The 26,853-nt window shown below is 51.1% G+C and overlaps 1 protein-coding gene across 9 annotated transcripts in view; it reads left to right on the top strand.

Annotated features, from left to right (window-relative positions):
• The window catches only part of MBNL1 (muscleblind like splicing regulator 1), a 56,413-nt gene extending 35,068 nt beyond the window's left edge, over positions 1–21,345 (top strand). For 2 of the 9 annotated variants that reach the window (XM_027647685.1, XM_027647693.1), the window contains exons 4-7: positions 5,507–5,764; positions 6,767–6,820; positions 7,591–7,744; positions 9,502–9,774. In XM_027647685.1, coding sequence (XP_027503486.1) covers positions 5,507–5,764; positions 6,767–6,820; positions 7,591–7,744; positions 9,502–9,755 — 720 coding nt within the window. In that variant the 3' untranslated portion in view covers positions 9,756–9,774. Of the gene's footprint in view, positions 1–5,506; positions 5,765–6,766; positions 6,821–7,590; positions 7,745–9,501; positions 9,775–13,038; positions 13,075–13,761; positions 13,857–16,877; positions 16,953–18,068 lie in introns of those variants that run through there. The other 7 variants (XM_027647687.1, XM_027647689.1, XM_027647688.1 and 4 more) reach the window with 7 other exon arrangements.
• Positions 21,346–26,853: the final 5,508 nt, after the last annotated feature.

Below are 26,853 nucleotides of genomic sequence, written 5' to 3'. Positions count from 1 at the left end.
GTTTGGGAGCACAGATCACAGCCTGTGGGTACAGCCCATGGACACAGCCTGAGAGCACAGCCAAGAGGATCAATCACAACCTGTGTGTGGGTGCTGGCAGCCCCAGTCAGGTCTGGTGGTTAAGAGGTGGTGCTGGGAGGGCAGAGCAGTGGGGCTGACCTGCTGTCAGCCCGTGTGTGTGCTGGGCACAGTGTGTGGGGGCACGTGGCCCCTGTGAGAGGCCGCTCTCCCCGTGCTCAGCTGCTGCAGCTCTCCCTCCCAGCGCCGGGTCTGGGCCCTCACTTGGGGGCACAATGGGAGGAGTGAGAAGGGTCTCTGTTTTATGCAGCCAGCTGTGTTTGTAATGCTTTTCTTTCTGCCTGTGTGTCTTCATTAACAAGGATTAACTCTCCTTACAAGGGAAATTAATTCCTTTTCCCTGGTTGCATCTGACTGACGAGCTGCCGCTCAGAAGCAGTGAGCTGGGAGGAGTGTGGAGGGTCATCTGGCAGCCAGTGTTTCCTGCTGCTGCTGTCACTATTCTCAGACTCACATCACCACAGGTTCCCCTCCTGTGGGATCACATCATTTCCCTTTTTAGAGATGTTTTCCCAGGGGAAGCGTTCCCCAAAGCACGCTCAGGTTACAGGGAGGCAGCCGCTCCGAGCTGGCACACGGGTGGCTGGTTGGAATCACCCAGGGATGTTTTTCCCTTGAGGACTCTGTTTCATGATGGATACCTGCCAGAGGTGGATTAAAACCAAAATGCAATTAGATAAATTCATAAATAAATCACACTGGATTTGGAAATGAGTATGGAGAGGAGGATGCCAGTGGCAGGAGCCCTTTGAGTTGCAGTGCCAAGGGTGGCTGCTGTGTTTGATCGTGCTTCCAGCTGTGTGGGGGCCATGGGCTGGTCAGTGCTGTGGGGACACGAGGGCTCAAAAGTGTCCTGGTCATTGGTGTACCCAGCGTCCCCAGTCCCTGACTCTGCCCGTGACCAGGGAAGCAGATGCATCCATGGGAGCCTGAGGGGAGATGTGCAAGGCACTCCTTCATGTGGTGCCTCCAGGGCAGCCCTGGTGCTGGCTGAGACTTTGACCACAGTGCACGGGGAGCTATTGAAGTTTGGGACTTCAGCATGCAGGATTTGGCCCTCCAGATGCTGCTCTTGATATGGCTGTTCAGAGGAGTGATGCACTGCTGAGTCAGTCCTCTGCACAAGAGGGAGCTGTGAGAGTAGCACTGTCACAGAACACCCAGGGGCACAGTCTGCAGTAAAAAACATTTTTGTCAATTAGTAAAATTTTTAAAAGTTTTTAAAAAGGCTGAGTGGTTTTACTTTGAACTTGTACAGAAAGGAGGAGATGGTCAAGTTGCAAACCCCTGAAAACAAGGGCTGAGGCTTGGAGGAGCATCTCTGTGTCACCTGTGCTGGTGCAGCTGCAGGTGTCTCCGTGGGCTCCGCTTGCAGCCGAGCAGGCCCTCACTCCTCAGCCATATTCCTGCACGGATGAACATTCCAGCTCCCCAACAGCCTTCTGCGCTGTGATTGCATCTGTCTCATCTCTGCCCCTGGGGGATGTCCTTGTCGTTGTCCTTGTCCTTGTAGTAGGGCTGTTCCAGCTCTGCCATCCTGTCATGGCCCTCACCTGGGCTCTGCTCTGGTCACTGCACCACGTAGATCACTTTAAAGAAATCCAGCTTTAAAGATCACTTTAAAGAAATCCAGCTGCTTCTACCCTTTAAGCTGTTTGAACTTTACTTTCTGTGTTCACTGGAGTCAAGAGCACATCCAGGTTGACCCACAGACTCTGTGGTCCACACTGCACTGCTGGCTTAAAAAAATCCCTCTCTGTTGGGAGGAGGTGGTGTCTGTTCCTGTTTTTTCCTTCTGCAAATGAGTTTAAACAGTGAAACATGTAGGTGAGAAGATAATTTTCAAGTGCATTCCAGTGTAGTGGTCATTTGATCTGGAGTATCCAAATTTAGTATCCAAACACTAAACAAGCACATCGTTTTTATAAATGTGCTTTATTAGTTACAGAAATACAGAATGGATTTTGGAGATGCTGCATGGTCTGGCTGTTACTTCCCAGAGGACCCAGCAGTGTCTACCTGCTCTTCCAGGGATCTGCTGCTGTGGCACTGGCATTTGTTATGGCTTGATCAGAGCTTTATAAGGCTCTGCTCACTATCCCTTGGAATGAACTGTCCTGGAGAAAAATAACCACGATGATGTTAGCATCTAATCCTGGAGTATGATTGGTTCTGCTTAGAATTTTAAATATTTATTTTGAAGAGCGATGTGTGCTGGCAGGAATTAAGTCAGCACACGTTCTGTGGTGCCGAGTCAGGCTGTTCCACAGCTGAGAGCTCTGGGTGGGTGCACCTGGGGTTTGAAGGGAGGCAGGCAGACACCACAGCTCTGCCGGGCAGCGTGCCGTGTCTCCTGAATTAATGGGAGTCTCGGTGAGATAAGGCTGGTGAATGCTGCTAGCAGTAGGATTGCTGTCATCTGTATTCCATACAGCATGCAGATGTTTGGGTGTCCAGTGCATCCGGCTGCTCCCGTAAGGAACTGGCACTCAGAGTGGAAATGTCGTGGGTTGAGGCTTTTCCACAGCTTTCCTACTCCCTTGCCAGAAATGTCTTGAACAAAGTATGGTTCTTCAGTGAACTAGAAAACAAGGAGGAAGGACAGGGAATTGAGAGAGAAAGGAATTACCTAACGCTTTATCAAAACTGGCTGTTTCCATTGTGATGCCATCATAGTCTATTAGAAGTGTTCCTCAGTCAAGAATGACCACAGCCAAGCTGCTGTCTCCTGCTTGCTTCTTATATGCCACTTTTTGCCAGAAAGAAGCAACTTAGAAGTTCTTGGAGCTGTGAGCTCTGGGTGATCAGGGCTGTGACTCGACGGGGCTGTGTTCAAATGCTCGAAGTGTCCTGGATGGCAGCACACCCACTTTGGTGGGGTCTCTTGGGTGCAGAGGGGGGGCTGGGAGGTGGGACATGCTTGGAAGGCTGCTGTGTCCCTCCATCCATACCCTGCCCAGCACTGGGGTGAGCAGTGAGGGACTCTGCCATGGCTGGGGTGTGGCTGTGTCCCCACTGGGGTGGCACCTCCAGTCGTGGCAGGGCCATCAAATTAAACTTAGCCCAAAACCCGAGCAAGGCAAGGGAATTAAAGTGAGTCAGTGACACTGCAGCTCTAACTCAGCATTTTACAGCAGGCTCGAGTATCTGTGCCTCTTCTGTTTATGTTTCCTAACATACTGAGTTGAAAATTACAGTACTAATTACAGGCCTATTAATAAATAACTAATAAAAGCTCTCCAGATTTGAAAGACCAGGCAGCACATCGTGCTTTTGTGCCTCTCTGTACTCAAGCAGATGAATGATATACTGTAGCGTGCCCATGGCAAAAAATAACCCCATTTCAATGCTTACTTCTAAATAAGCAAGCATTGGAAATGTTCTGGGTTGTTACCCTCAGAGTGGCTGAAAAGCCATTGCTGGTCACACTGGTTAGAAGGAGCAGCAGTTCAGGGTTGTGCCTGGCTGCTGTGAGCCCTCATCCCGAGGTCTGTTCGGGAGCACTGAGGGAGCTGTTCTCTGCCTTAGTGTAGCAACTGTGCTACAGCTCTGAAAACTTGCCCTGGACATGCCAAAGATTATCTCTACCTGCTTATTTCAGCATTCTGGTCATTCCCTTTTGGTTTTTAACCAGGATAAAAGTAGCTCTTCTGTGGATGAGTTCTCTTTCTCTGTATATAGGTGCTTTATATATATACCCTCATATATGAATTTGTATATATCATTTCTGTGTTATTTGGAGTAGTTCTTGCTTACATGTGGAGTGGTTTTGAGACCTCTGTTTAGTGGATCACCAGTACAAGACAAGGAGCAATGACAGCTGTCTTTAGTTCATCCTTTTCTTCATCTTCAGAGGAAGAGGGTTCAGTTTACTGCTAGACTGCAGAAAATGATTGGAGGAAATTATCCATTTTTGTCTATGTGGGAGGCCTGTGTTTGGGTAGAGGACGCTGGTTCCTGACCCAGGAAGTGTTCCTAGGTAATGAAAGAGAACCTCCTTCCCTGATCCTCCCTGTGTCACACTGGCTGGCACAGTGGTCCGTGTGGGACTGGACCAGGAAAGGGGTCTGACTGTAGGATTACCTGGCAGGCAGGTGGTTATTTTCCGGCTGAGAAATTTGCCTGAGCTGTTCCCTGGGTGCTGCAGAATCTGCTCTGTGAACAATGGGCAGGAGGGGCTGGGTCTGCTGTGAATACATACCTAGAGTCTGTCACCATGGGGAAAAAGCTGTAAATAGGGTTGTGCAGGAATGACTCTGGAGAAGTGGATGTTTCCTGTGGTCGGGTTCACAGGTGTCAGTGCATAAGTGCAGAGGATGGGCAGGAGGCACTGGCAGCAGCACAGGGGTTAAACAGCAAGCCAGAGCATCGGCATGGAGGGAAACCAAACCACCACCAAATTTGGGTTGTTGCGGGGATCGGAGCCAAGGTTCTTGAGGAAATACTGATGATCCAAGCTCGTGGGTACCCACCTGGAACAGGAAATTCCATCTACTATAGTTGTTTTATTTTTAAATAAAAATGACCCGTTTGCTTTTGTCCTTTTGTTTCCTGTGGCCTTTGGAGAACTGGAATGCCAAGTGCTTTATTGGTGGTTTGGGGAGAACAGACCATGACAAGAGCCCACATCTGTCAAACACGGGGTTTGCATGGCATGTGGGGAGGGGGCCTGTGTTTGTCACACTGGTGGCAGTTTGTGTCTGCAGTGCTGGGGTGGCCAGGGATCCAGGGGGTCTGTGAGGGCTCAGGGCCAACTGGAGCCCACGTGGCACAGTGGGGATGCTGCAGGAGGCTGCCAGCCAAGAGGCTTCCTTGCTGCAGTGTCTGATCCCTCCAGCTTCCACTGGCTGCTGGCATGTGGCAGCAGGACTGATGCCTGCTGGGGGGGGGCCGTGCCACCACCATGGGCTGTGGATTGCCCTCTCCTGGCAGGCACTTGGATCGTGAGGGCACATGGACAGGGAGCAGCTCCCTGGGGGCAGCCCCATATCACCCTCCCAGCACTTGTGACCACTCACCTTAATGAGCACCTGGAATGTGGTGACTCAGCACTGCCAGGTTCCAGTGGAGTGTGGCTGAGCACCTTGGGGTGCTTGGGTGGTCCCCAGGAGCAACCACAGCACATTTCTTCAGGAAACAGAAACAGCCCTGTGGGCAGTTAAGCAGGAGCCAAAATGACACCTGCTGAGTGCTTGGCTCTGATCCTGGTGGGGTTTGATGCTCTTTAGCATCAGAAGTGGCTGTAGAGAAGCCAGTGTCTGCTGCCAGGTCCCCAGTCCCACCGTCCCACCACCGCTGTGCCCCACCTGGGGCCGGGCCCCATCCTTGTGGTGCTCTCACGGGCGTTTGCAAACCCCTGCTCCGCTCCAAGCCATGCCTGCAGCACACGTCACCCAAACTAAGGGTCTTTCTTTTCCTGGTGTCACAGGTGTGTCGAGAGTACCAGCGTGGGAACTGCAACAGGGGAGAGAACGACTGCCGGTTCGCTCACCCCGCCGACAGCGCCATGATCGACACCAACGACAACACGGTCACCGTCTGCATGGATTACATCAAAGGGAGATGCTCACGGGAAAAGTGCAAATATTTTCACCCTCCTGCACACCTGCAAGCCAAGATCAAGGCTGCCCAGTACCAGGTTAACCAAGCTGCAGCTGCCCAGGCAGCAGCAACTGCAGCTGCCATGGTGAGTGTGGGAAAACCTCTGGATGTAGGTGTACATTGAGGAGAGGTGCCAGTGGATGTGTGTCTGTCCTTGCTGAGGGGGGGGTGTGCTCGGGGACCCTGGTCACTACACGGTGCAATTGAGCTTTCTCAGCATGTGGTGCCAGATCTGTTCTGACGTAGTTCCAGACCGTTGAGGTGTTTGACTAATTTTGCCTGCTGATGTACAGAGTACCTGTATGTACCTGTGTGTGTTCATACACGTGTGTGTCTGTACCTGTGGGCTACATGTATATCTGGTTGGCTGTGTATCTGTGTGTGGGCAGATGTGTATCTCTCTAGCTGCATAGATAGATAAACCCCTATTTAGTTCCTGTAAGTCCGTGTTTGTAGAGCTGTAGTTTGAAGTGGATCTGACCACGTTACTGCCGTTCCCGTCCCGTGTCCCCCGAGGGCTGGCGGCAGCTCCCGTGGGCACAGGCCCCGCAGCTGTAGCAGCCAGGTCTGGACCCACTCAGGAGGTGGTTTCCTGGCAAGGCGAGGGTAGCACTGAGGGGGGCTCTGGTGTTGGAGGGTCCCGCCAGTGCTGAGCCCGTGGGGGTGTGGGAAGCAGAGCACGGCGGGCACGGCCGGAGCAGCGGGGCTGGCGGGGCGAGGCGGTGGCCGCGGGCTCCCAGCGGGGCTCCCAGCAGGGCTCCTGGTGGCCGGTGGCCGGTGCGGGGAGCCCCGTTCCTGGTTCTGCACAGCCGAGAGCGCCCCGCGGGTACCTCCCTGCTGTGGGCACCTCCCTGCTGTGGGCACTTCCCTGCTGCCCCGCTGCCCTGCCCGCCGGGGGCCCCGCCGGCCCCGTGCATGCCTAGTCTTGTTACCGTTGTACACGGCATCCGGTGATTTGTTTTTATTTGTTTTTTCTCACCTCCCCAATGCACTGCTGCCCCCATGACGCACCTCTGCTTGCTGTTTATGTTAATGCGCTTGACCCCACTGGCCATTGCCATCATGTGCTCGCTGCCTGCTAATTAAGACTCAGTCGGCTGTCAAATCACTGAAGCGACCCCTCGAGGCAACCTTTGACCTGGTACTATGACCTTTCACCTTTTAGCTTGGCATGTAGCTGTATCGTAGAGTCGAGTTTGGGGTTAATGTGTAGAAATGGAACATCCCGGTTTCCCTCCCCACGTCCCCCGGCAAAGGGCGTGTGGGCGGCCGGGCCGGGCACCCTCCCTGCAGCCCCCGCCGCCCCCGCGCCCTCCGGCCCCCTCCCGTGCCCGTCCCTGCCCTCCTCCCCGTCCCGTCCCTCCCCGGGTGCCGGCGCAGGGCGCGTTGGCATGGCTTGGTGGCGCGGAGGCGGCCGGGTGCCGGCATGCGGCGCGCGCTCTGCATGCCCGGGCAGCGCTGGGGCCCGGGGAATGGGTTGGCACCACGGCCCCGCCGTCTGCCCCGGACGGTGACTATTAACATGGCTTTACGTGTGATCCTCATGGAGCTAGCAGTGCTGCTTCCCCGAGAGCCTCGCTCCTGACCCGGCCCGAAGCTTTGCCGTAGGGCGGTGCTCAGGCCGGTCCCGCCGTCCCTGTGCCACTGTAATGGCAGGCAAACAGTGCTCCCTGGAAAGCTGTTCCCTCGCCTTTTATTTGGTAGTTCAGTCTGCTATGCTGCTTGCTTGCTCATGGAGAAACATGGTGCCGCCTGGTTATTTTGCCTTCTACTGATTTTTCTTTTTTTCCTTTTTTCTCTCTCCTTTTCTTCTCCCTCCCTCCCGTCCTCCTCCACACCCCACCCGCCCCCTTTTGGTTTTTTTTTTCTTTTTGTTACCGGACTTTATTTTTATACCCATCCACCATTCAGGGAATTCCTCAAGCTGTACTTCCCCCCTTACCAAAGAGGCCTGCGCTTGAAAAAACCAATGGTGCCACCGCAGTCTTTAACACTGGTATCTTCCAGTACCAGCAAGCTCTTGCCAACATGCAGTTACAGCAGCATACAGCCTTTCTCCCACCAGGTAAGTGCTGCTCAGCCGCCTTTTTCCGGGGAGGGAGAAGGGGGAGTTCTGGAAAAAACACAGTAAGAAGTAGTTGTTTGTTGCTGGTGGCAAATGCAGTGTGTGCTGGAGGCCACTGGTGATGGGCACAGGCATCCCCTCCAGCCCGTGGGCAGTGGAGGTGCTGGCTGTGGGAACATTGGCTTCTCTCTGCTCCTCGCAGAAGCTGGGTGGGTGTTTTCCAGTCTAACATAAAAATCAGCATCATGCTCTGTCACCTCGAATCAGAATTTGAAATCTCTCTCCTTTCTCTTTCCCTGGATTAACTCCTCTTCTTTACATATCCCTGAACTGTTGTGTTTGCTTCTCTTCACTGTAAGACCCCTTGGCCTTCGTGTGTTTGGCAGCAGTGGGTCTGAGTCACACACTGGAAGGTGTTGGCTCTCATGAGGTGCAGTGGTCGCAGAAGGCACAGGCAGTCTCACAGCTGGGAGAATCACCAACCTACACAGGAAATCACAGTTTGGCCTCCAGTGCCTCAGGGCCAATCTTGGGCTGAGCAGAGCCAAGTGCTCAGCCAGGAGTGATCAGATCTGACTTGTCCTGGTGTAAGAGCTGAAGAGTTGATGCCTGTACTATTGTACCAAGCAGAAATCCCTTCAGAGGACAAGTGATGGGACTTAAATTTGAAATATATGCTTTGGTTCTGCAAACGGCACTTCATGAGAAATGATCTCCAGTATGTCCTGGCAGTTTCTACCCTTAGTAACTCAGCTGAGGTAGTTTGTTACACATGAACCCCCACTAAAGCAGCACCTCATTCCAGGAGCTGTGCAGAGCCCAGCTGATAGATCTGTACTCAAAAATGGGAAGGGGTCTGTGAGGACAGCCCTTTGTAATGCAGACTGGGGAGGGGAGGAAATACAGCTAATCAGTCTTCACCTAAAAAATTGAAAGGTTTTATCCTAAATGTTTTTGGGAAGTATGTTCCCAGGAGTTCAGTATAATGCCCTTTATCATTTTCTTGATCTGGCATACAGCCAACATGTGTACTTTAAATGGCACAGAAACCAGTTTCTTAACGTAGAACATTTTAATAACTTATTTAGGTTCCAAAAGTGCATTGCACCACTGAAATGTATCACTAAAAGCTTGTTGCAAAGCCGGATTGAGTCAGCCATTGGTCAGATCTCTGTCCCACATACTAAAATCCATATAAAAATGCCTATGTGATCATAGAATCATTGAATCTCAGAATGGTTTGGATTGGGAAGAACCTTAAAGACCGTCTCATTCCAAACCCCCTGCCATGGGCAGGGACACCTTCCACTAGAGCAGGTTGCTCAGAGCCCCATCCAGGAGGATTCACAGCCCTTGCTGTACATATTAAACAGATTTCTTTTGGCACAGCATAACCAGTGGAGTCAGTAAACTGCAGTTTTCCAGCTTCCATTAAAGCAGCGAGGGCCTGGATGGTTTCTGGAGGTGCTGGAGATACCTTGAATCACATCCTTTGAAGTTGGGAGCTGGGGTTGTGGTTTACCTGTGTCAGACCCCATTTACACCTCATCATCAACTGGGATCTTTCCCAGCTCTTCCACACAGGCTACCTCAGCTCTTCCTCCACATATCCACACTGAAACCTCCAGGAGCTTGACAGTAGTTCTTCATACTTCGTTAGACCTTTCCTGACCGCTGAAGTTTAGTATATGTTACACAAGCAAAGTAAAGGAGTCTTTAGCATGAGCTACTATAAATTGTCTTTTTATATTTTTCAGATAGCGGCAGTTTGAGCTTTCCAGTAATCCAGTACTTTCCCAAAAGCTTGAAAAATGTCTTTACCACCTTGCCCTTTATAGCTTTTCCCACTTCAAGTAAACTGGGATCAGTTCCTGTTCAGGCACAGTCACCTGGAAATAAAGTTTCTCCATCAGTCCTTACGAAGCGACGGAGAGCACAGAACGCAGGTGCCCTCAGCTCTGTGGCCACGGAGCAGGGGCAGGTCAGCTCAGTGGGATCTGAATTAAAGTGACATTTTTCAGGTTCAGACACCCAAGGTGTAAGTGCTCATTTGTGTTCTTAGTTGCTTCAGCTGCAGGGTGTGAAATGCAGGAGGGCCCCAGGGCAGGACACACACAGAACCCACACAGGGTGGGTGTGCATGGGGTTGGTCCTCTGTGGGGGATCTGGGCTGGACCCTCCTGTGCAGGGCACTTCACTCCTCGTGTTCTTCCACTCACGTTCCAGACAACTTTAGATACCTCTTTTGAATTTTAAGGCATCATTCTGGCTGCCTGTGTGCCAGGATGTGAGACACATCAAGGGGTCGTCCATGCCAGAGGTTGGACACTGCACTCCAGCACACCCTAATCGATTAAATGCCCTTAGACACTCATCTCACCTCTCTTTACTAAAGCTCCCTCTTCCACAGCTCTCCTCTTGAGGGGGAAACCTTGGCTGCCAGAATCTGTCCCCAGGCTGAGAGGGGAGTTTAAAGGCATTGCAAGAAAGAACTGGGAACACTTGTGGTGCTGAAATAAGTGGAGTTAGTCTGCCAAGTGAGGAGGCTCTGCATGACTTAGTGATGTTCACAGTGTGTTTTGGTATTTGTGTCCTGGCTGCTGACTTGGGACACCTTGGCAGACAGGGGTGAACCTGTCACTGTGAACGTGCAGAGCTCCAGGTCCTTGTGCTCACCTTCCCCTGCTCCCTGTCCTGCAGTGACTGGAGCTGGCTGGGGCATGCCTGGCCCTGCAGAGAGAGCTCCTGTGGGCAGCTGGGTCACATCCTGCCCTGGTGCTCGTGGCCATCCTGTGGCTGAGCTCCCTGTCCCCTCAGGTGTGTGAGTACAGCTGCTCTGCCCCACATGTGTCACCAGGGTGACCAGAGTGTCTTTGAGAAATGAGCTCCTCCAAAGGAAGGGGTGGGTTGGCAGGATGCTCCCAGGAGCTGATGTCCTGGTGCAGCTGCAAGGGGCAGGGCTGCAGCTGGCAGCTGAACCCCAGGGCTGGTGTGGAAAGGCTTCAGCCACCTCTGCCATCATGTTAGCCCATCGTGTATTCCTTTAATTACTGCAGCTTCAGCCCCAGAGACTCCCTTGCTCCTGGCTGGGACTCAGTGCCCAGAGGCTTTCCTAAAGCGCCTTCCTCCCTGGGTCTGCTGGGCCTCTGCAGAACCACTGTTCTCCTAAATGTTAGGGAAGGAAAGGTCAGGCACCACTGCTCACCACCATGGGAGTGCTTGTCCTCTCTGGGGTGTTGTTTTTAGTTAGGGTTTAGTAGACTGGGCAGAAGAAGTAGGCTGAGGGGAATAGTATGAGGGATAGAAGAGAAAAATATGCTTAAAACACCAGTAAACCTAGAATATTTATAAAAATAGTTTTATTGCACTGCAGAAATAATCTGGTTGTGAAGTTACAGTCAGTTAACTCAACACATCCTCAGATTAAAATTCTGCCTTGTGCTGAACAGCCAGGGAGCATTGAAACAGCACATTCATTATTCATGTGTTCTCATTAGGCAGTCAAAGGTTCTGAAGTCAAGATGAATATTAAGGTCATAGCAAAAATTATTTTTATTACTGGTAAGAGGGTCGTACAGCATTATGTCTGTATTTGGGAGTTATCCCACCCCAGTGAGTGTTCTCCTTTCTGCCTCGTGTTCATTTGCTTCAGTTCCCTTTCAAACTGTGTGTCCTGTTCATAATGTTAATGATGATAACTCAGATTGAAACTCGGAGTTGAAAAGCTTTACAGGGATATTTCAGAGTCATTATAAAGATCCAGTTCATCTGTAGCATGTAGATGTAATTATGTAGGGAACAAGGTACTATCCCAGCTCTAATGGGGGATGTACAGCCATGTAAACAGGGCACTTCTGCAGAGGCAGAACTCGGAGGCTCTTCTCTGTAACCTCATTAACACCACAGAGATGCCATAAGAGGGACTGAGAAAGCAGTTTTGCTTACTGTTTGTGCTTTATAGCCAACTTCTGCTCCATTTTTTAATCTTGCAAGCGATCCTGTTGGTTTCAGCCGTGATTTGTGCCTGTGGAGGTCAGGAGAGCTGCCCTGCCGTTACCACCTCTTTGCAAATGTTCTCGGTCTCTTCCATGACACAGAAATAGAGGAGTAATTAGGAAACACAATTATGCCCTTTCCTTTGTAGCCTCACAGATCCGGCACTGACACAGAGTAACCTGCCCCAGCAGTAATTAAACTGACTGACTTCTTCCCTGCATGGTCAAAGCTGCTGAGGTTGTGCAAAGCCCCTGCAGCGTTTGGCACCGGCTGGAGCCGTTTCCTGTCCCCTGCTATGGTCACGGGGTGTCACAGAGGCAGCACTGCCCTGGAAGTCAGATATGTTTCCATTCCCACTGCAGTCTGGTTCCCAGATTTCAGAGTTTATTTCAGTTTCTGCTGTGTCAGGCATCATTAGTAGTGTTAATGAATGTTAAATAAAAGAGTAAATAATTTATTAAAAATGGGTATTCTGAAAGATCAGTTTATATTTATCATCTTGGAAGCAGAAATAGAAAATTGTGACATCAGTCTGGTGGAAGGCATTTAGCTGTGTAAAGTAAAAAGAATTGCAAACTTGATGATACTTAAAAATGATACCAGAATGTTCCTAAAAGTATCCTCCTGCTCCTGGCTCTCTGGTTGCAGGGCACAAACTCTCCAGGTGCTGTCACTGTATTGTGGTGTAGCCTGAAAGGAGTTGCAGGTTGTGAGCTCAGACACCAGCAGCTTAAAATCCATCCCATGCAGCAGAACAAAACGCTGAGCAGGTGATCTGAGGTGTCCCCGTGAGCTGTGCAGGGACTGTGAGTGTTCAGTCCCTGCCCTGAGCTGTGCTGAGCAGACAGGGCAGAGGACAGTCGGGGTCCCTGCGCTGCCCTGGCAGCTCAGGCAGGGGCACGGCAGGGCCCCCACCCACAGGCAGCTGGGACTGTGGAGTGTCTCCTTTAGTCTGAGGAGCCCAGGGAAGGACCAGGACAAGGCTTGAGTCAAAGGGCACAGGGATTTCAGGAGTTGTGAGTTAAAGCTGAGGAGGTGTTTCCTGGCTGTCCAGACCCTCCGTGGTGCTCCAGGGGCCAGCAGGGTCCCCACACCCTGACCCACCCTGTCCCCAGGGCCTCCTCCTAACGGATCACTGTGTGTATGGTTTGATTGTGCTGACAGTTACGTGCCACTGTGCCCATAATAACAATTTTTCTTCTTTGTTCAAATGAAATTTCTAATTACACGTGTGATGGGTTGTTTTAATTCTTTTCCCTTTCCAAATCCACCTTCCTGTTGCAATGCATGATGAGCAGGCTCAATATTGTGCATGACACCCGCTACAAGTGTTGGTAGGTGCCAGCTTTGTTTCTTGATTATCTTAAACCTGTGGTGCAGCTCACAGACCCTCAAAATCCACTGCTAGATGTAACGTAGAGCCCTTGTGCCAGTCCATCTCCCCGAGCCTCTTGCACTAACACCTGTCAATTAAATGCGATTGTTTTATTTAATTGACATGGGCACAGAGATGTTAATTTTGTACAGCAGTTTTTAATTGCACACTGTTCCTTGGTGGATTTTGACTGGACTATGAGTTCCAGTGTTTAGAAACTATCTTGTGTTAACTAAAGACTGTATCTTACCATAGCCACGTAGCCGTATTCTGTCCTTGAACGAGATTAATTTCTGTTTGCGGTAAATATTTGGGTTGAATTTTTAAAAGACAAAAATTTGTAAATATAAGGGCATTTGAAAACTCTCCTGTTGATTTTCGTATTGAAATGGTTAAGCTTGTTTGTGTCGATTTTCTTGATTTGATGGTAACAAGCATTTTCCCCTTTTTTTCTCTTTCATCTCCCTCCCCTCCCTCCCGGAATGTTGTCCTGCTTTGCACTGTGGTTGCATGTCACGCGCTGGCAATGATGTCTCGGGCTTTTTGCTGTGGTAAACCATGCTCAATGACCCTCCCACGTGTCGCTCTGGTCCCCATACTGCTACACTCTTCTGTATGTTTGCTTATTTGATTTTCCTTCCGAAAGTTCCCATGGTGCACGGTGCTACGCCAGCCACTGTGTCTGCAGCAACAACATCTGCCACAAGTGTTCCCTTCGCTGCAACAGCCACAGCCAACCAGGTTTGCTAATTTACAGCTTTGTTCCTTACAGACAACTCGAAATCGGTGCTTTAATGAGCATGGGGGTTTGGATCTGACCTCTTGTTGGCCTACACATTCTCTCGGAGAGCTGCAGCACAGCTTAATCAGCCTTTAGCCATGCTCCAGAGGTGCTGCAGTTCCATTTCTGATGCTAAAAATAATTGATAATAGAGTTTCTGACTCAGTCTTAACATTTATGGGCCATGCTGCTTATTTCTGCTCTCAGGGATGTAAAGGGCAAGGGATAATACACGAGCCCACGATTTATTTCTGTTTCTGTGAAGCCGACGGCTCCTTTCAGTGCAGCACTCAGGGAAGGCCAGGGGAGCCTTTGTGCAGAGGGGCTGCAGGTTCTTACAGTCTGAGTTTAGCAGTCCAAACATGTTCTGACTCTCCTCTTCCAAGAGCAAAACAAAGCATGGGCCACACAGAAACTTCTTTGAAATCTTTGTTCCAGCTTGTGATTCTCTTGGGAATGGCCCATTGCTGTGGGCAGAGCTCAGTTAAGAACATGCCCATTAGAGTCTGGGTTTATTTCTAAATAGCCACCCCAAGCATTGCCATGTTTGGGTGTATTTCAGGAATATAAGAGTAATGCTTTACCACATAAATGATTACAAATCTCCCAGGAAAGCCAGAACAGATGCTCTAAAGATGAGTTCCAGGGCCAGAGGAGCAGCTGGAGCTGCACCTGAGCACAGGGTGCTGTCAGAAGAGCAGATTTATGTACAACATCTGGCTGAAAGTGCAACAATAAAAACATTTTAAAGATCCTCTTGTTCCTCTTCTAAAAGCAAGTTATTTTTTGAGATTTACTGGGCAGTTAGAGTTGCCCACGTCAGTTCTGGTCCAGCGTGGGGGTCTTGCTCCCAGCTCTGGTATCACACGTGTGCCCCTTAGGAAAGGGAACTCGAGGTTGTCCTCAGTGTTGTGCAGGTGTGGTTCTGTGTGTGGGGTGAGCTCTGGGGTCACTGTCAGTGTAAGGCAGGCTCAGCTGACGTGCTCAGCCCCCTGGCTCAGTACAGACGACACCTCTGCCACCTCCCAGAGCCCCGGCAGGCTGGGGGTGCCCTCTGTGCCCGGGCAGGATGGTGCTGTGGGCACCCCGTGCTGCAGAGTGAAGCCCAGGGGCTTTGGCTTCGAGCCTTTGCACCTTTACCTGTCGAGCACTACCATTTTGTGCTGCCCCAGCTGTACGTTCCTCGTTAACCTGTCTGCTTCCTCATCTCTCAAAAATACAATTCCCAAATGACACCCTTGCAGTGATACCTAGGTGTGCACATCCCGAGCCTCCAAAGGGACCTGGATATTGTACAATTCCCAAACCACCCAGGTTAGTCTGCTCATGCAGTCATGCTTAGATAGCACGGTGTTCTCTTGAGAAACGTTTGCTGAATGACCAGGTCACTCAGGGCTTTAAACTTAGCCTAAGAATTTGTGTTTTGAAAAGCTAGTTCGTAGGTGGGGCTACCTCTGCATACGTGCCACCTCAGCAAGCAAACACCTGTTTGCCCAAAGTCTCTTCATATTGCAGTTTATTGCACCAGACAGTTAATTTCAGGGTGCCTTGTATCATGTGTGTGTCCTGAGAGTTACGAGGAGCCAAGCCCCAGAAAACCAGCATTATTTTTGAGTCATCTCTGTGTTAGTAGCCATGCACTTTCCCAGATAGATCACTGGGCAGCTTTCTGTTGTAGAATCCGACCATTTCATGCCTTTCCTCCCCGGAGCCTCATAACACACTTAGTGCAGTTCTGCAACCAAACCTCCATATATACATATATACCCATATATGTATATACCATGTGAGCAATGCTGAAGGTATTTAATGCCACCCAATGCCATGTGCCTGCATGCCAAAGGCTAAAGATCTGGCCCTTCATCTTCCCGGACTGGTGTTGAAGGCCCTTGGTCTGTTCCGACAGCACTGTCCCTGATGCTTCTCCAGTTGGGTGCCACAACCTGTCCTGCAGCAGTAGGAAAACATGGTATGAGAAGCTTCATTCTGCTCCAAGCCCATTTCTGTGGAGTTGGCCATGCTGTGGATGTGTGAGCTGCCAGGGGAGGAGAGGGCACACGGGCGGGAAAACAACAGCAGGACCTGCCAACGAGTTAGCTGAGAAGAAACACTCCCATTCCCTTCCCTGGACCGTTTCACAGGCCAGCCTTGGTGCCCATCAGGAAAAAGGGTCTTCCCAAGTGCCACAGCCGTTTGGGATCGTGCAAATCCATTTTGTGGCCTGCACCCCAGCCTGTGTCCCTGTGCCTGGGTGTGTCTGCTCTCCCTGGGTGCTGCAGGGCTGCTCACCCCGGGATGGGGGTGCACTGTCACCTGCTATTGGCTCTGCTGGCAGTTGTCCCCAGTTGTAATTGCGGTTTTTAAATGGGAAGCTGAGCTGATGGGCACTTGAGGAGAGCCACGTGCCGAGTCCTGTGTAGGCAGCAGAACATTTTGGGAATTGTTTCACTGCTCGGGGAGGCTCCGTGTGCCGGCTGCTCCGCACGGCGGCCGTGGGAAGGACGGGCAGCCCTTCTCCACAGGGCATCTTCACCAGCCATGGAAATCTAGCTCAGGGCATCGTAGGTTTGGCATTCAAAGCCCAGGACAGTGGAAGCAGTGAACACTTCACAAAATCAGCCTGAAATGAGGCCACTGTAGAATTCATCATTGGAGACACTGAAAGCACAGAATTTTGTGTAGGCCAACAAAAAGGGCTATTTTCAATTACTGCACTGCATGACTTGTAGATGTTAACTTCTCTTATTTCCTGAACAACCAATAATACTTATTTATATTTGTCCAGTAGTACTTAACCCAATGTTTCCAGTTGTAAGGTGCTATTGTAGCACTTCAGTTGACTTTAACTTATAGTTACAACATAAAATCCACCGACTCACAGCTGATCCTCCCCTTCCCAAAGTGATGTTCTGTAGCAAATGCTGTACCTCTGGGTGGGCTCCTTGCATGTGTTACTCACTGTTTACATTTTTTACCTGTAGATACCCATAATATCTGCCGAACATCTGACTAGCCACAAGTATGTTACACAGATGTAGACATTTGGTCATCAAACAGTAAGTTCCCAATGTGTTTGTTGCTATATTTTTTTCTTACCTTTATATTTGTAATTTGCAGCTTTCAGGGACAGAATGTTTTTATTTTCTTTCTAAGGTAGCCATTAAGATATGGGGGCAGAGGCTCTGGCCTCTGCTGAGGGGCTCTTCCTCTCCGAGGGGAGATCCACAGGTAGCAGTGGCCATGTCAGGTGTTGGTTTGTACCTGCCCACGCAGCAAAATGGGGGTTCTCAGTTTATATTTTGTCTGTGTGGCCCCAGCACTGACCTGAGACGAGGGGCAGCTCTTGGAGGAGGAGGTGGTTCCATCAAGTTCTCATTAGAAAGAATGGATTTTAAATCTCAAAATTTGGAAACCTGGCATCGCCTGGGTTTGGAAACTCCTGTTTCTCCTGTTGTCATGAGACCCCCCCCAGCTCTCCTCTCCCTTTCTGCCATGTTTTTACTGAACGTGTCTCGTCCATAATAGAATTATTTCTGAGGGTGAGGATTCACCCACTGGCCACAGTGGGTTTGTAATATCAGTTATTTGTTTCAGCTGAGCATAAATGTTGTTAAATGGCTGGAGTGACCTGGGAGGGTGGGATGGGATGGGATGGGATGCCTCCCATCCGTGGCCTAAACTTGCTGCCAGGGTCCCTTCAAAGCAGCTGGGTCCAGGCTGTGCCTGTTCTGGAGACCATCCTGAGGTGGAGGAGGAGTCGCCTCTGGAGGTGTCTCCTGTGAGAGGCCACAGAGACCAGAGAAACAGCTGCACTAGGTGGGCACTGAAGGGAGAAATTCCCTTGGGAACATAGGGCCTGGATTTCTAAGGATGTTTTGTGCTTCTGAGATCCTGGTTGGGCTCCTGGGTTTTACAGGGACAGCTCCCAGGGTCTGGGCCTTGGGTGTGGGGAATGGTGCCCCTGATCCCGATCCCACGGCCAGGGATCAGCGGGTGGGGCGTCTCTGTCCCTGCAGAGCTGGGGTGCCCTGTGTGCCCCCCTTGCCCCAGGGGTGTCCTACAGGGACTGGGGGCTTCCCACGCTCGGGGCACTGCCCGGGTGGGGTTGGGGCTGGTGTGGTCTGACACAGTCCTGGCCGTGCTGAGAACACTTTCTGCTCTTCCCTTCCCAGCTCGTAGCCGATGCGAAGAGGCCGGATTTGGGTGGGAAGAGGCGGAGCTCATTAGCCATAGTGTATGTAAATACTGTCCAGCAGCACTGGGAACCCCTCAGCAGTGACATCACACATTGCATGTTAGCGAGACGAAGCGAGACCGTGGGACTCCACTGCACACTGTTGCCTATATACTTTGTACATTGAATTGATATTTGTGCTGAGGTGATCTTATTGTTTAAAACCTGCAGCATCATCCGTCTTTCCCGGCACGGAGCGTGCGGGGGGTCGATGCATCCGGGGCCTGTTCCCCACAATCACGGACGTCACCCCGGAAAGACTGACGATGCTGTCACCAGAAATCTATTATGTATTGGTACGTCTGTAGACCAAGATATAATTTTTTAAAGTAAGTTTATTTCTTTCAAGGTTTACAAATAACAAAGGTGCACCTTGTATTTAAAATTGCCATTATAGACGAGAGCGTGCATGCACAGTAATTTTTGTTTAAGAGTAATATTTTTAATGTAATAGATTGTAAGAAGTGGGAAGAGAGGAATCTGACAGAGATGAATGTGCCAAGCAAAACCACAACTGTGTATATTTTAAAGCACATCAATGGCTTTAAGTACCACGTTGTTAAGGATTCTCATGAAGTGCCATAGACTGTACATCCATCAGAGTATTATTTCTGCAGTGTTATTTTCAGAACCACATTTTCACTGACTTGATGAGTACTGATCAGTCAAAGGGCACCATTCTGTTTCAAACCAAAGCTGTCTCAGAAATGGCCAACTGCTCCTCACAGCCGGTGGGCAGCACCAGAGAGATGCTCCAGCTGTGCATGCCCCTAACGGACAATATTATCTATAAATTCTCCTAAGTATGTCATATTCATGCATATTTACTGTGTACCGTGAGCTACGAAAGGGAAAAGCCATTTCTGAGACACAGTAACAAATGTTTGAGGAACTTCTTTTGCTCTATTTATAGCCTCTGTCTTGAGTCACAAGGACTATAAATGTTTTGCAGAGATGGGTTTCACTTTAATTCATCAAGTCCCGCGTCAGCGGCGACTCTAAACAAAGACGCAGAAGCACTGACAGCAGATGCATGACAAACCAAAATAGGACAAATGAGATGTTAATTAGCGTAGAAATTGGGTGGGTTAATACTCGGGTGAGTTTTATATGTGATTTTTTTTTGTTCAGATTAACTGCTTATAGCCTTAGAAAGCCTTTACAAAATAAAAACAAACAAATAGATGTGCATTCAAGTTTTAAGAATGGATTCATCCAAAGGAATTCCTTTTTGTGGTTTGGATGTTGCAGCCAGTAAAGGATATTTTTGCTCTGTTCAGCCAGGGGCTGCCTGGGGCCAGGCCCCGGGCGGGCAGGGAGGGAGAGGCGCGGGTTCGGTTCTAGAACTCGCCATACTCCGAGTTTACTGCGAGTTTTTATGCTTGAGAGAGATGCTTTATAGATAAGAATGATGTGTTGATTTTCCTGATTGTACTGTACATCTATTAAAGCCTTAGATTATTACATTACGGGTTAAAACCCATACCAATGTAATTTCAATCGTGTTAAGAAAGTATAGGTGACTTCACATGTTATTGTAGTGACTTACCATAGAGAATTTACTTATTTTTTCTTGTTAAAAGTATAGTTTTTATTTCTTACATTTATTAGCTCGTTTTCATTTTCTATTACCAGTTGATACCATTTCAGTTTATAGAATTTTGTTTTACTAGAGTTTACTGATGACTTTTTCAAAATACAAAAAAAAAAAAGGTAGTTTTCTTCATAACATACTCAGTTTGGAATTTACATGTAGTGTCTTATGAGTATTCGTATTACTGTTAACTAAATGATTTCTATTTTACTGATCTAATATGACAATGTAAGAATGTCAGTCATTGTTAGTTCTTGTCTAGTTTTCATTAAAAGAACAAAGATCTTTTATATGGATATCTTATAATTATATAATCATTGCTAAGTAAGAAGTTAAGTTGTTGCTATGGCAACAATCCTGGCAGACAATTGAGTAATATTTTGATGATTTATTTTGTTTGTAATTAGTTATTATGAGAAAAAAAAAAATCTAGTTCCTAGATATTAGAAGAAAATTTATTTTCTACTGTATCCATTTCAAATGTTAAAATATTGTTTAAATATTTTTTGAAATCCCTGAATATCAGGCCTTGTTATAAATAAGCTGCATAATCAATAGATCAAGGGACTTTTTGTTGATAATCCAAATACTCAAAGTTTACGTAACAAGAATTCTAGTGTGTGTGTGCAAACTCTTGAGGGTTGATTATGCTGCAGTTGGGGACGTCGAGAGCGAAGGTTGACTTTTTGCACTTCTGTATATAGTCAAAAAAGAGAGAAACCTGTATAATAGTAAGATCTTATTTTGAATAAAAATGTCTATAATTACAAGGAGTTTTGTTAAGGCTAAATAAAATGACAGGCTGAACAAAATTGCTTGCAAAAGTGGCACAGAGTTAGCACTCCATCCCCCTTCCAAAAAGTTGCTTTGCTTTATGTGGACAGCTTGTAGTTTGCCAGGATTTTTTCAGCTGGAAAGATCTGCCATCCTTCCGAGATCTCATGACTGACAGAAGCTCCACTGGGTCAAATCTGCCTGAAAATCATTAAGAAAAAAAAAAAAAAGAAAAAAAAAAGAAAAAAAAAGCAGGTACTTCAGCCCATCCAGGGAATCATGGCTCAGATATTCCGTACATTATTCAAAATCTACTGCATGTTTAAAGTATCAAAATATATTAAAGATATATGCTATTCAAACCAGTTTCTGACAATTTCAGTGGTTTCTTGTTCACAAAAAAGATTCTTCAAAACCAATACTGTCGTTCACAGAGTTCAACCACGGACAGGCAAACGGAACAGCACCCGTAGCTGTAGGGGTAGGGGGTTATTTTCTCGCTGTAGTGGTTCCTGTTCTTTTAGCAGGTGAAAAACAACCTGGGAGTTCTTCCCGTTTTCTTGGAAACCGTTGCAGGAAGCCGGTCATCCTGTGTATGCCAAAGCTGGGAGGAGGCGGAGGGGCCGGGCTGCCCGTCCGGAGCTCGGGGTGCCGGACTGACAGCCCCGGCTCAGCTGCGGGAAGGACGGACGCGGGGTCGCTCCTACGTAACCACAGACTTACTTTCGCTTGTAGTTGCTCCAGTTACGTACTCTGTCCTGGGCTGCAATTTGGGTTTATGCTTATTTTATTATTACTGCTATAGTTGACCTTGCTGTATGGAAAAAATAAAGTGAAATTGCCCTAATGAAAGCTCTCTTTCTTACTTACCTTTTCCTCCCTCGGGTCCGGGGTGGCCCCGCGGGGCCGTGCAGGCTGGAGCGGTGTCACTGGTGTGACTGGAGGGACAGGAGTTACCTGTGGCATCTCCCTGGGCAAAACCTTGTTTGCAGGGTCTGGGGCTTTTCTTCACCAGCACAGGTTCTATCCGTGGGATGTGTATTAAAATGCTGAGTGTTGGGGATATTCCTGTTAAATCCAGAGGCTGGATACAAAGCACTGGGATGCCCTGGATCAGCCTCTTACCCTCTTGTGGCAACACGTCCGAGGTTCAGGGACACACAGGGACCCACAGCCCCTGCCTGCTGCAGGGAAGGGGGGAACAGGAACTGGAGGTGCAGGGAAGGGGAGCACAGGGAATCAGTGTGCAGGGAATGGAGGAGCAGGGAATTGAGGGTGCAGGGAACTGGGGACACAGGGAGCTGGGGGTGAAGGGAGTGAGGAGAGCATTGGAATTGGGGATGCAAGGAATGGGGAGCAAAGAATTGGAGGTGCAGGGAAAGGGGGAACAGGTAATAGTGAAGAAGGGAACTGGGGGGGAAGGGGAAAGGGAGCAAGGAATGGGGGAGCATGGAACTGAGGGAGTGGAGAGTGGGGGAGCATGGAACTGAGGGAGTGGGGAATGGGGGAGCATGGAACTGGGGGTGCAGGGAATGAGGGGAGCAGGGAATGGAAGCACAGGGAGTGGGGAAGCAGGGAATGGAGGTACAGGGAATGGAGGTGCAGGTAGTGGGTGTGCAGCCAGGCTGTGGCTGACGTTAGAGGGAGCCCCGTTGCCACGTGTTGCTGTTCCTCCATTTGTTCCCACAAATCACTTTGGCAATCAAAATTATTGACCCCAACATCACAACTTTAATTGATAAAGGGAAACATCACAGGGCAATTGTTTCTCTGGAGGATTTTGGATCTCCTGTGATTCCACGAGCTGGCTTTTCCCAGCCGGGTGTGTTGTTGCCGTTCCCGCGGGCCGGGCACCCGCTCGCCTGCGCTGCCTGTGCCCCCGCGCTTGGGGTGACACCGGCGTTTCATTTATCACCACATTCAGCTGCCAAGGGACGAACAGTCTGTCGAACAGCGCTAGTGCTCGGAATTGGCAAAAATAACCCAGTTGTTTGGTTTTCCTCTGTAACCCCCGGCAGTGGCTCCCGCGGTCCATCCCCGGGGCCGGGGGCGGCTCAGCCCCGGGATCCTCCGCCCGGCTCTGTCCCGGCTCTGTCCCGGCTCTGTCCTGGCTCTGTCCCGGCTCTGTCCCGGCTCTGTCCCGGCTCTGTCCCGGCTCTGTCCCGCTGAGCGGGTGCCGAGCAGCGGCTCTGCCACAGCGGGGCTGGCGCTGGAGAGACGAGACGAACCAACCGCTCGGATGCTGAGCAGAGCCACGAGAAGGAGCTCCTGCCAAAGCGGCGGCAGCGCCGGCGGCTCGGGAAGCTGCGCCTGTGACACCTCTCGGGATGTGGCACCTCGGGGATGTGACACCTCTCGGGGATGTGGCACCTCGGGGATGTGGCACCTCGCTGCCCGCGGGCCTCCGGGACACCTCATTAGCCATCACACCTTGCCAGCCGTGGCACCTCTCCAGCTGTGGCATCTCCCTGTCTGTGCCACCTCTCTGGCATGTGACACCTTTCCATCCACAACACCTCGCTGGCCAGGGCCGGGACAATGACAACCACACGAGCAGCAACAACTGTTATCAGATGTTAAAAGCAAACTAACAGCATTTTGTTCCAAGGGATCCCCTGTGTCTGCAGCCAAGAGGCTTTTCTGAACCGGGGGAGGATTCTGGGCCTTCAGGGAGGGAGGAGCAGAAACCTGGGAAGGGGTTTGAATCACCTTTGTGTGATCTGTGAGGAGGGCAGGGAATGGTGGCAGGAAGGAGGAAACAGAATAATTCTGAAGCTCTTTTTGCACACAGATCTTAGTTGTAATTAAAAAAAAAAAAAAAAAAAAAAAGCGTATTTCCTTCCCAAACAGAGCCAATCACTGCTCTCTGTGGTCCCAGCCCGGCATGGCACGATGCCCTGGCGCTGGGACCGGCACGGCTCTGCCACCGCGGGGTCCGGGGACACAGCAGCACGTGGGGCCGGGCAGCACAGCCGCTGTGCTCTGCCAGGGGATGCAGCAGCTCCAGCAGCTCCCGACCCACAGCGCGAACAGGAGAGAGAAGCGTCTGGAGAAGGACACAGGTGCCGGCGGGGGGGCTGAGTGGCCCCGGGGCGGGCGGGGCTGTGATGGGGCTCAGCTGGGCTGAAGGGCTGGAGGGAGCTGGGGCTGCAGGAGGGACTCAGGAGCCTCTACGTGAGCAGGTAAGGAGCTGGGTGCTGCTGGGGTGGGTATGGCTTGGGATCCCCTGGGGGGAGAATCTCCAGGACACAGCTCATCCAGAGTCCCAGGAGGACATCAGCACTGGGGGGCACCTTGCTGGTCGGGGTCTCCCCTCCTGGTCAGCCTGACCTCGGGACAGCCCAGTTCACCCCACTGGTGTCTGGCTAATGGTGCAGAAAAGCAGTGGGGCTGCTGTGCCCTGGGATTGCCCTGGTTTTGTGCCTCTGTCATGGCTCTAAGAGTGATTTATTAAAGTGAAGGGTGGCATTGAGTGCTTGATGCTGCTTCTGAGGATTTGAGAGGAGGATGAGCCTTCTGCAGCTGCCCTGGTGCCATGTGGATCCTCAGCTTTGGGGGTGCAGAGAGCAAAAGTGCTTTACCTGTTTCTCCATGCCCTCAGTTGCAGGGCCCTGCAGTGGTGGGAGGCACTTGAGGCACTTCCAGATGGTGGGTGATATATCCAAGGGATTGGGAGAGTGAGCCCATCCTACCCTCAAGGCTGGGAGAATGGAAATGAAAGCTCAGGGTGAGTGCAGGTGCTGGAGCCGTGGGGTGCTGGTGGGATGCCAGTGGGCTTGGCTGGGAAGGAAGGAGGATGCTCATGATGGAGAGCAGCATCTGCATAAGAAAAATTATGAGAGAACTGTTTTTCCTCTGCTCTTGCTTGGGTGCTGTTGTTAATGCCCAGCCACACGTGCCAGGATGTGCTGATTGCCCAGCCCTGGATGCACAGGGAGCACAGGGTGCCGTGCTCAGCACGGGCACAGGGCAGGCACAGACCAGCTCTGCGTCCCAGCCAGGGCTCTGTGTGGGTGCATCACAAAGTGCTGCTTGAGGGAAACAAGCCAGACCAAACACATGGTGGGGAGTGACCTTTCCACCCACAGCCCGTTTGTTTCTTCTCAGTGTAAACCTCTGGTCCAGGGAAAGGTCAGTGGTGGCAGCTGCTGTCTGAGTACAGCTGGGCCTCAAGAGCTCTAAAGCACACTTGGTACAGCATGGAGAGCGTGGCTCAGTGTCAGCATTAGTGGGTGCAGCATCACGAGGGAAGCAGGACCTTGCCCAAGGGGGCCAGGCCCAGCCAGTGCTTGTCTGGATAAGGCTGAGCAGCTCCTGATCCTGCCCAAAACTCCCTCTCCATGGGGCGGGCACTGCGTCTGCCCTGGAAGAGCTTTGTCCTGGTGCTGGCTGGAGCACAGAGCCTGTCCCGTGTTTCTGTGTGTGCTGGCAGAGCCCACTGGAGCTGCCCGGGGTTGTGGCTCGGAGCAGTGTCAGGGCACTGAGCCCCACGGCCATGGAGGGGCTCTGCTGGTCCCTTCCCATGCCCTTCTTCCAATGCCAACCCTCGCCATCCGCGCTCGCCTTTGCTGCCCGGTGCTCGCCGCTGTTTCAGCAGAGGCACTTTGGGGGCTGGCTCAGCCCGGAGGGGTGGCAGTGGTGCCAGAGCCGGGGGTCCTGCTGGGGACACCCCAACACCTGATGGCAAAGGGGTCTGTGACTGCGGGTGCTGCGTCTGTGGCATCGGGCACCGTAAGCAAAGGGGGGAAACACGCCCAGCGCGTCACTGACCCGGCCCTGCCAGCTGCTGCTGGCTCCAGCTCCTTCCTTGCTTCGTGGTTTCTGGTGCAAAAAGGAAAATGATGTGAACAGATCGTTACTGCATGAAACCTAGTTCTGAACATCTGTGCTGAAGTGAAAACTTCATCCTAAAATAGATGCACAGACAGAGAGGGAAGAGGAACAGCTCATGGGAGAGAGCTGAAGAACTCACAAAATCCAGCTTGTCCTATAAAATTTTCAGGGGTACCTAAGCCTCTACCAGCATTCCTCCCAAATGTCACTGCTGCCTGCCTGTATTAACCTCTCCCAAGAGCAGATATCAGTCACTTTGTGTGCATTCTCTGAAATTACTCCACACAGTTTGGAGGACACGTGTCTCTGCAGTGAGATGCACACGCTGGGGCTGCGTTGCCCTTTCATGTGGTTTATCCATGTTATTTTCCTTTGGAGGAAGCTGCTGTAACTGGGTGTTGGCAAACGCTGACGTTGGCCTGGCAGTGCCCACACTCTTTGATGAGCCTGCTAGAGACAGCAATGCACCTGAGGTGGGTGTTTGCCATCATTGCTGGGACCGCTCAGGAAGTGCTGGGCTGTTCCCGTTCCCAAGAGCTCCCCAGCCACAGCCATCCGTGACAGTCCCCTTCCCCCTGGTGGCCGTGTCACCAGGGCAGGCTGGGGCTGGAGGATGCTGCTGGCTGGGGCAGTGCCTGGCTCTCTGGGCCTGGGTGCCCAGCCAGGACTCGGGTGCCAAACCCAGCCCAGCCCCCTTGGAATCCCCTGCCCTCAGCACTGACGAGGCTCAGCCCAGAGCAGAGCCCAGTGTGCAGATGCTCTGCCAGGAAAGTGGGGGGTTGTTGCCCCCAGGGCTGTTCCTGGCTGCCCCCGGGTACCCCCGTCACAGCCACTCACAGCTTCAGGAGCGTGCCAGGTCTGTGCTTTCTGACTCACCGGCAGGTGCATTGAGCAATCTTCTGTTTCCCAATCTGTTTTCTTTCTCAGGAATTCAGTCATCACTTTGCTTTCAGGGCAGCAGAAGCAGAATGCAGCTGCAAGTTCACACACGCGGCTCTGCTGCTCGGCAGATGCCGGCAGGGCCCCTCATTTTCCATGGAAAGGGAGAAGGGGTTGTGCCCGGTGCCCAGCAGCTGTGTGTCCACTGCCTCCCCTGGGTCCCTCCCTGCAGCCCAAGCCCCCTCTGGGGTCCTGCAACCCTGAGTTGCTTCCAGGGTGAACAGGGCAGCTGGGGGCTGCCCCATGGGGAGGGGATGGGATGGGATAGGATGGGGCTGGCCCCGTGCCCTGAGATGCCCCAACACGCAGTTGCAGGGTGATGTCCCACAGGCAGCACCCAGTGTCAGAAACTGCCAGAACCCCGCCCTGCTCTTCACGTGCCTCTCCTGTGTCATTGCATGTTCAGTGCTGGAACAATGCTCCTCTCCTCATCATGGCTAGGCCTCGCTCCTCTCCACTTCCCTGGTTATTTCCTGGCATTTTACCATCTGCCCTGCTGCAGCACCTTTGCAGTGCTGCCCTCCTTGGTGCCCCCCAGCCCCGGGGGACAGCACCCGCACCCCGCTGTGCCCAGCAGATCCGT

This window comes from Corapipo altera, unplaced genomic scaffold (genome assembly GCF_003945725.1).
Source record: "Corapipo altera isolate COAL_440 unplaced genomic scaffold, ASM394572v1 113, whole genome shotgun sequence".
NCBI lineage: Eukaryota > Metazoa > Chordata > Aves > Passeriformes > Pipridae > Corapipo > Corapipo altera.
Note: the sequence above shows the minus strand (reverse complement) of the source record. Positions and strands in the feature narration are given on the sequence as shown.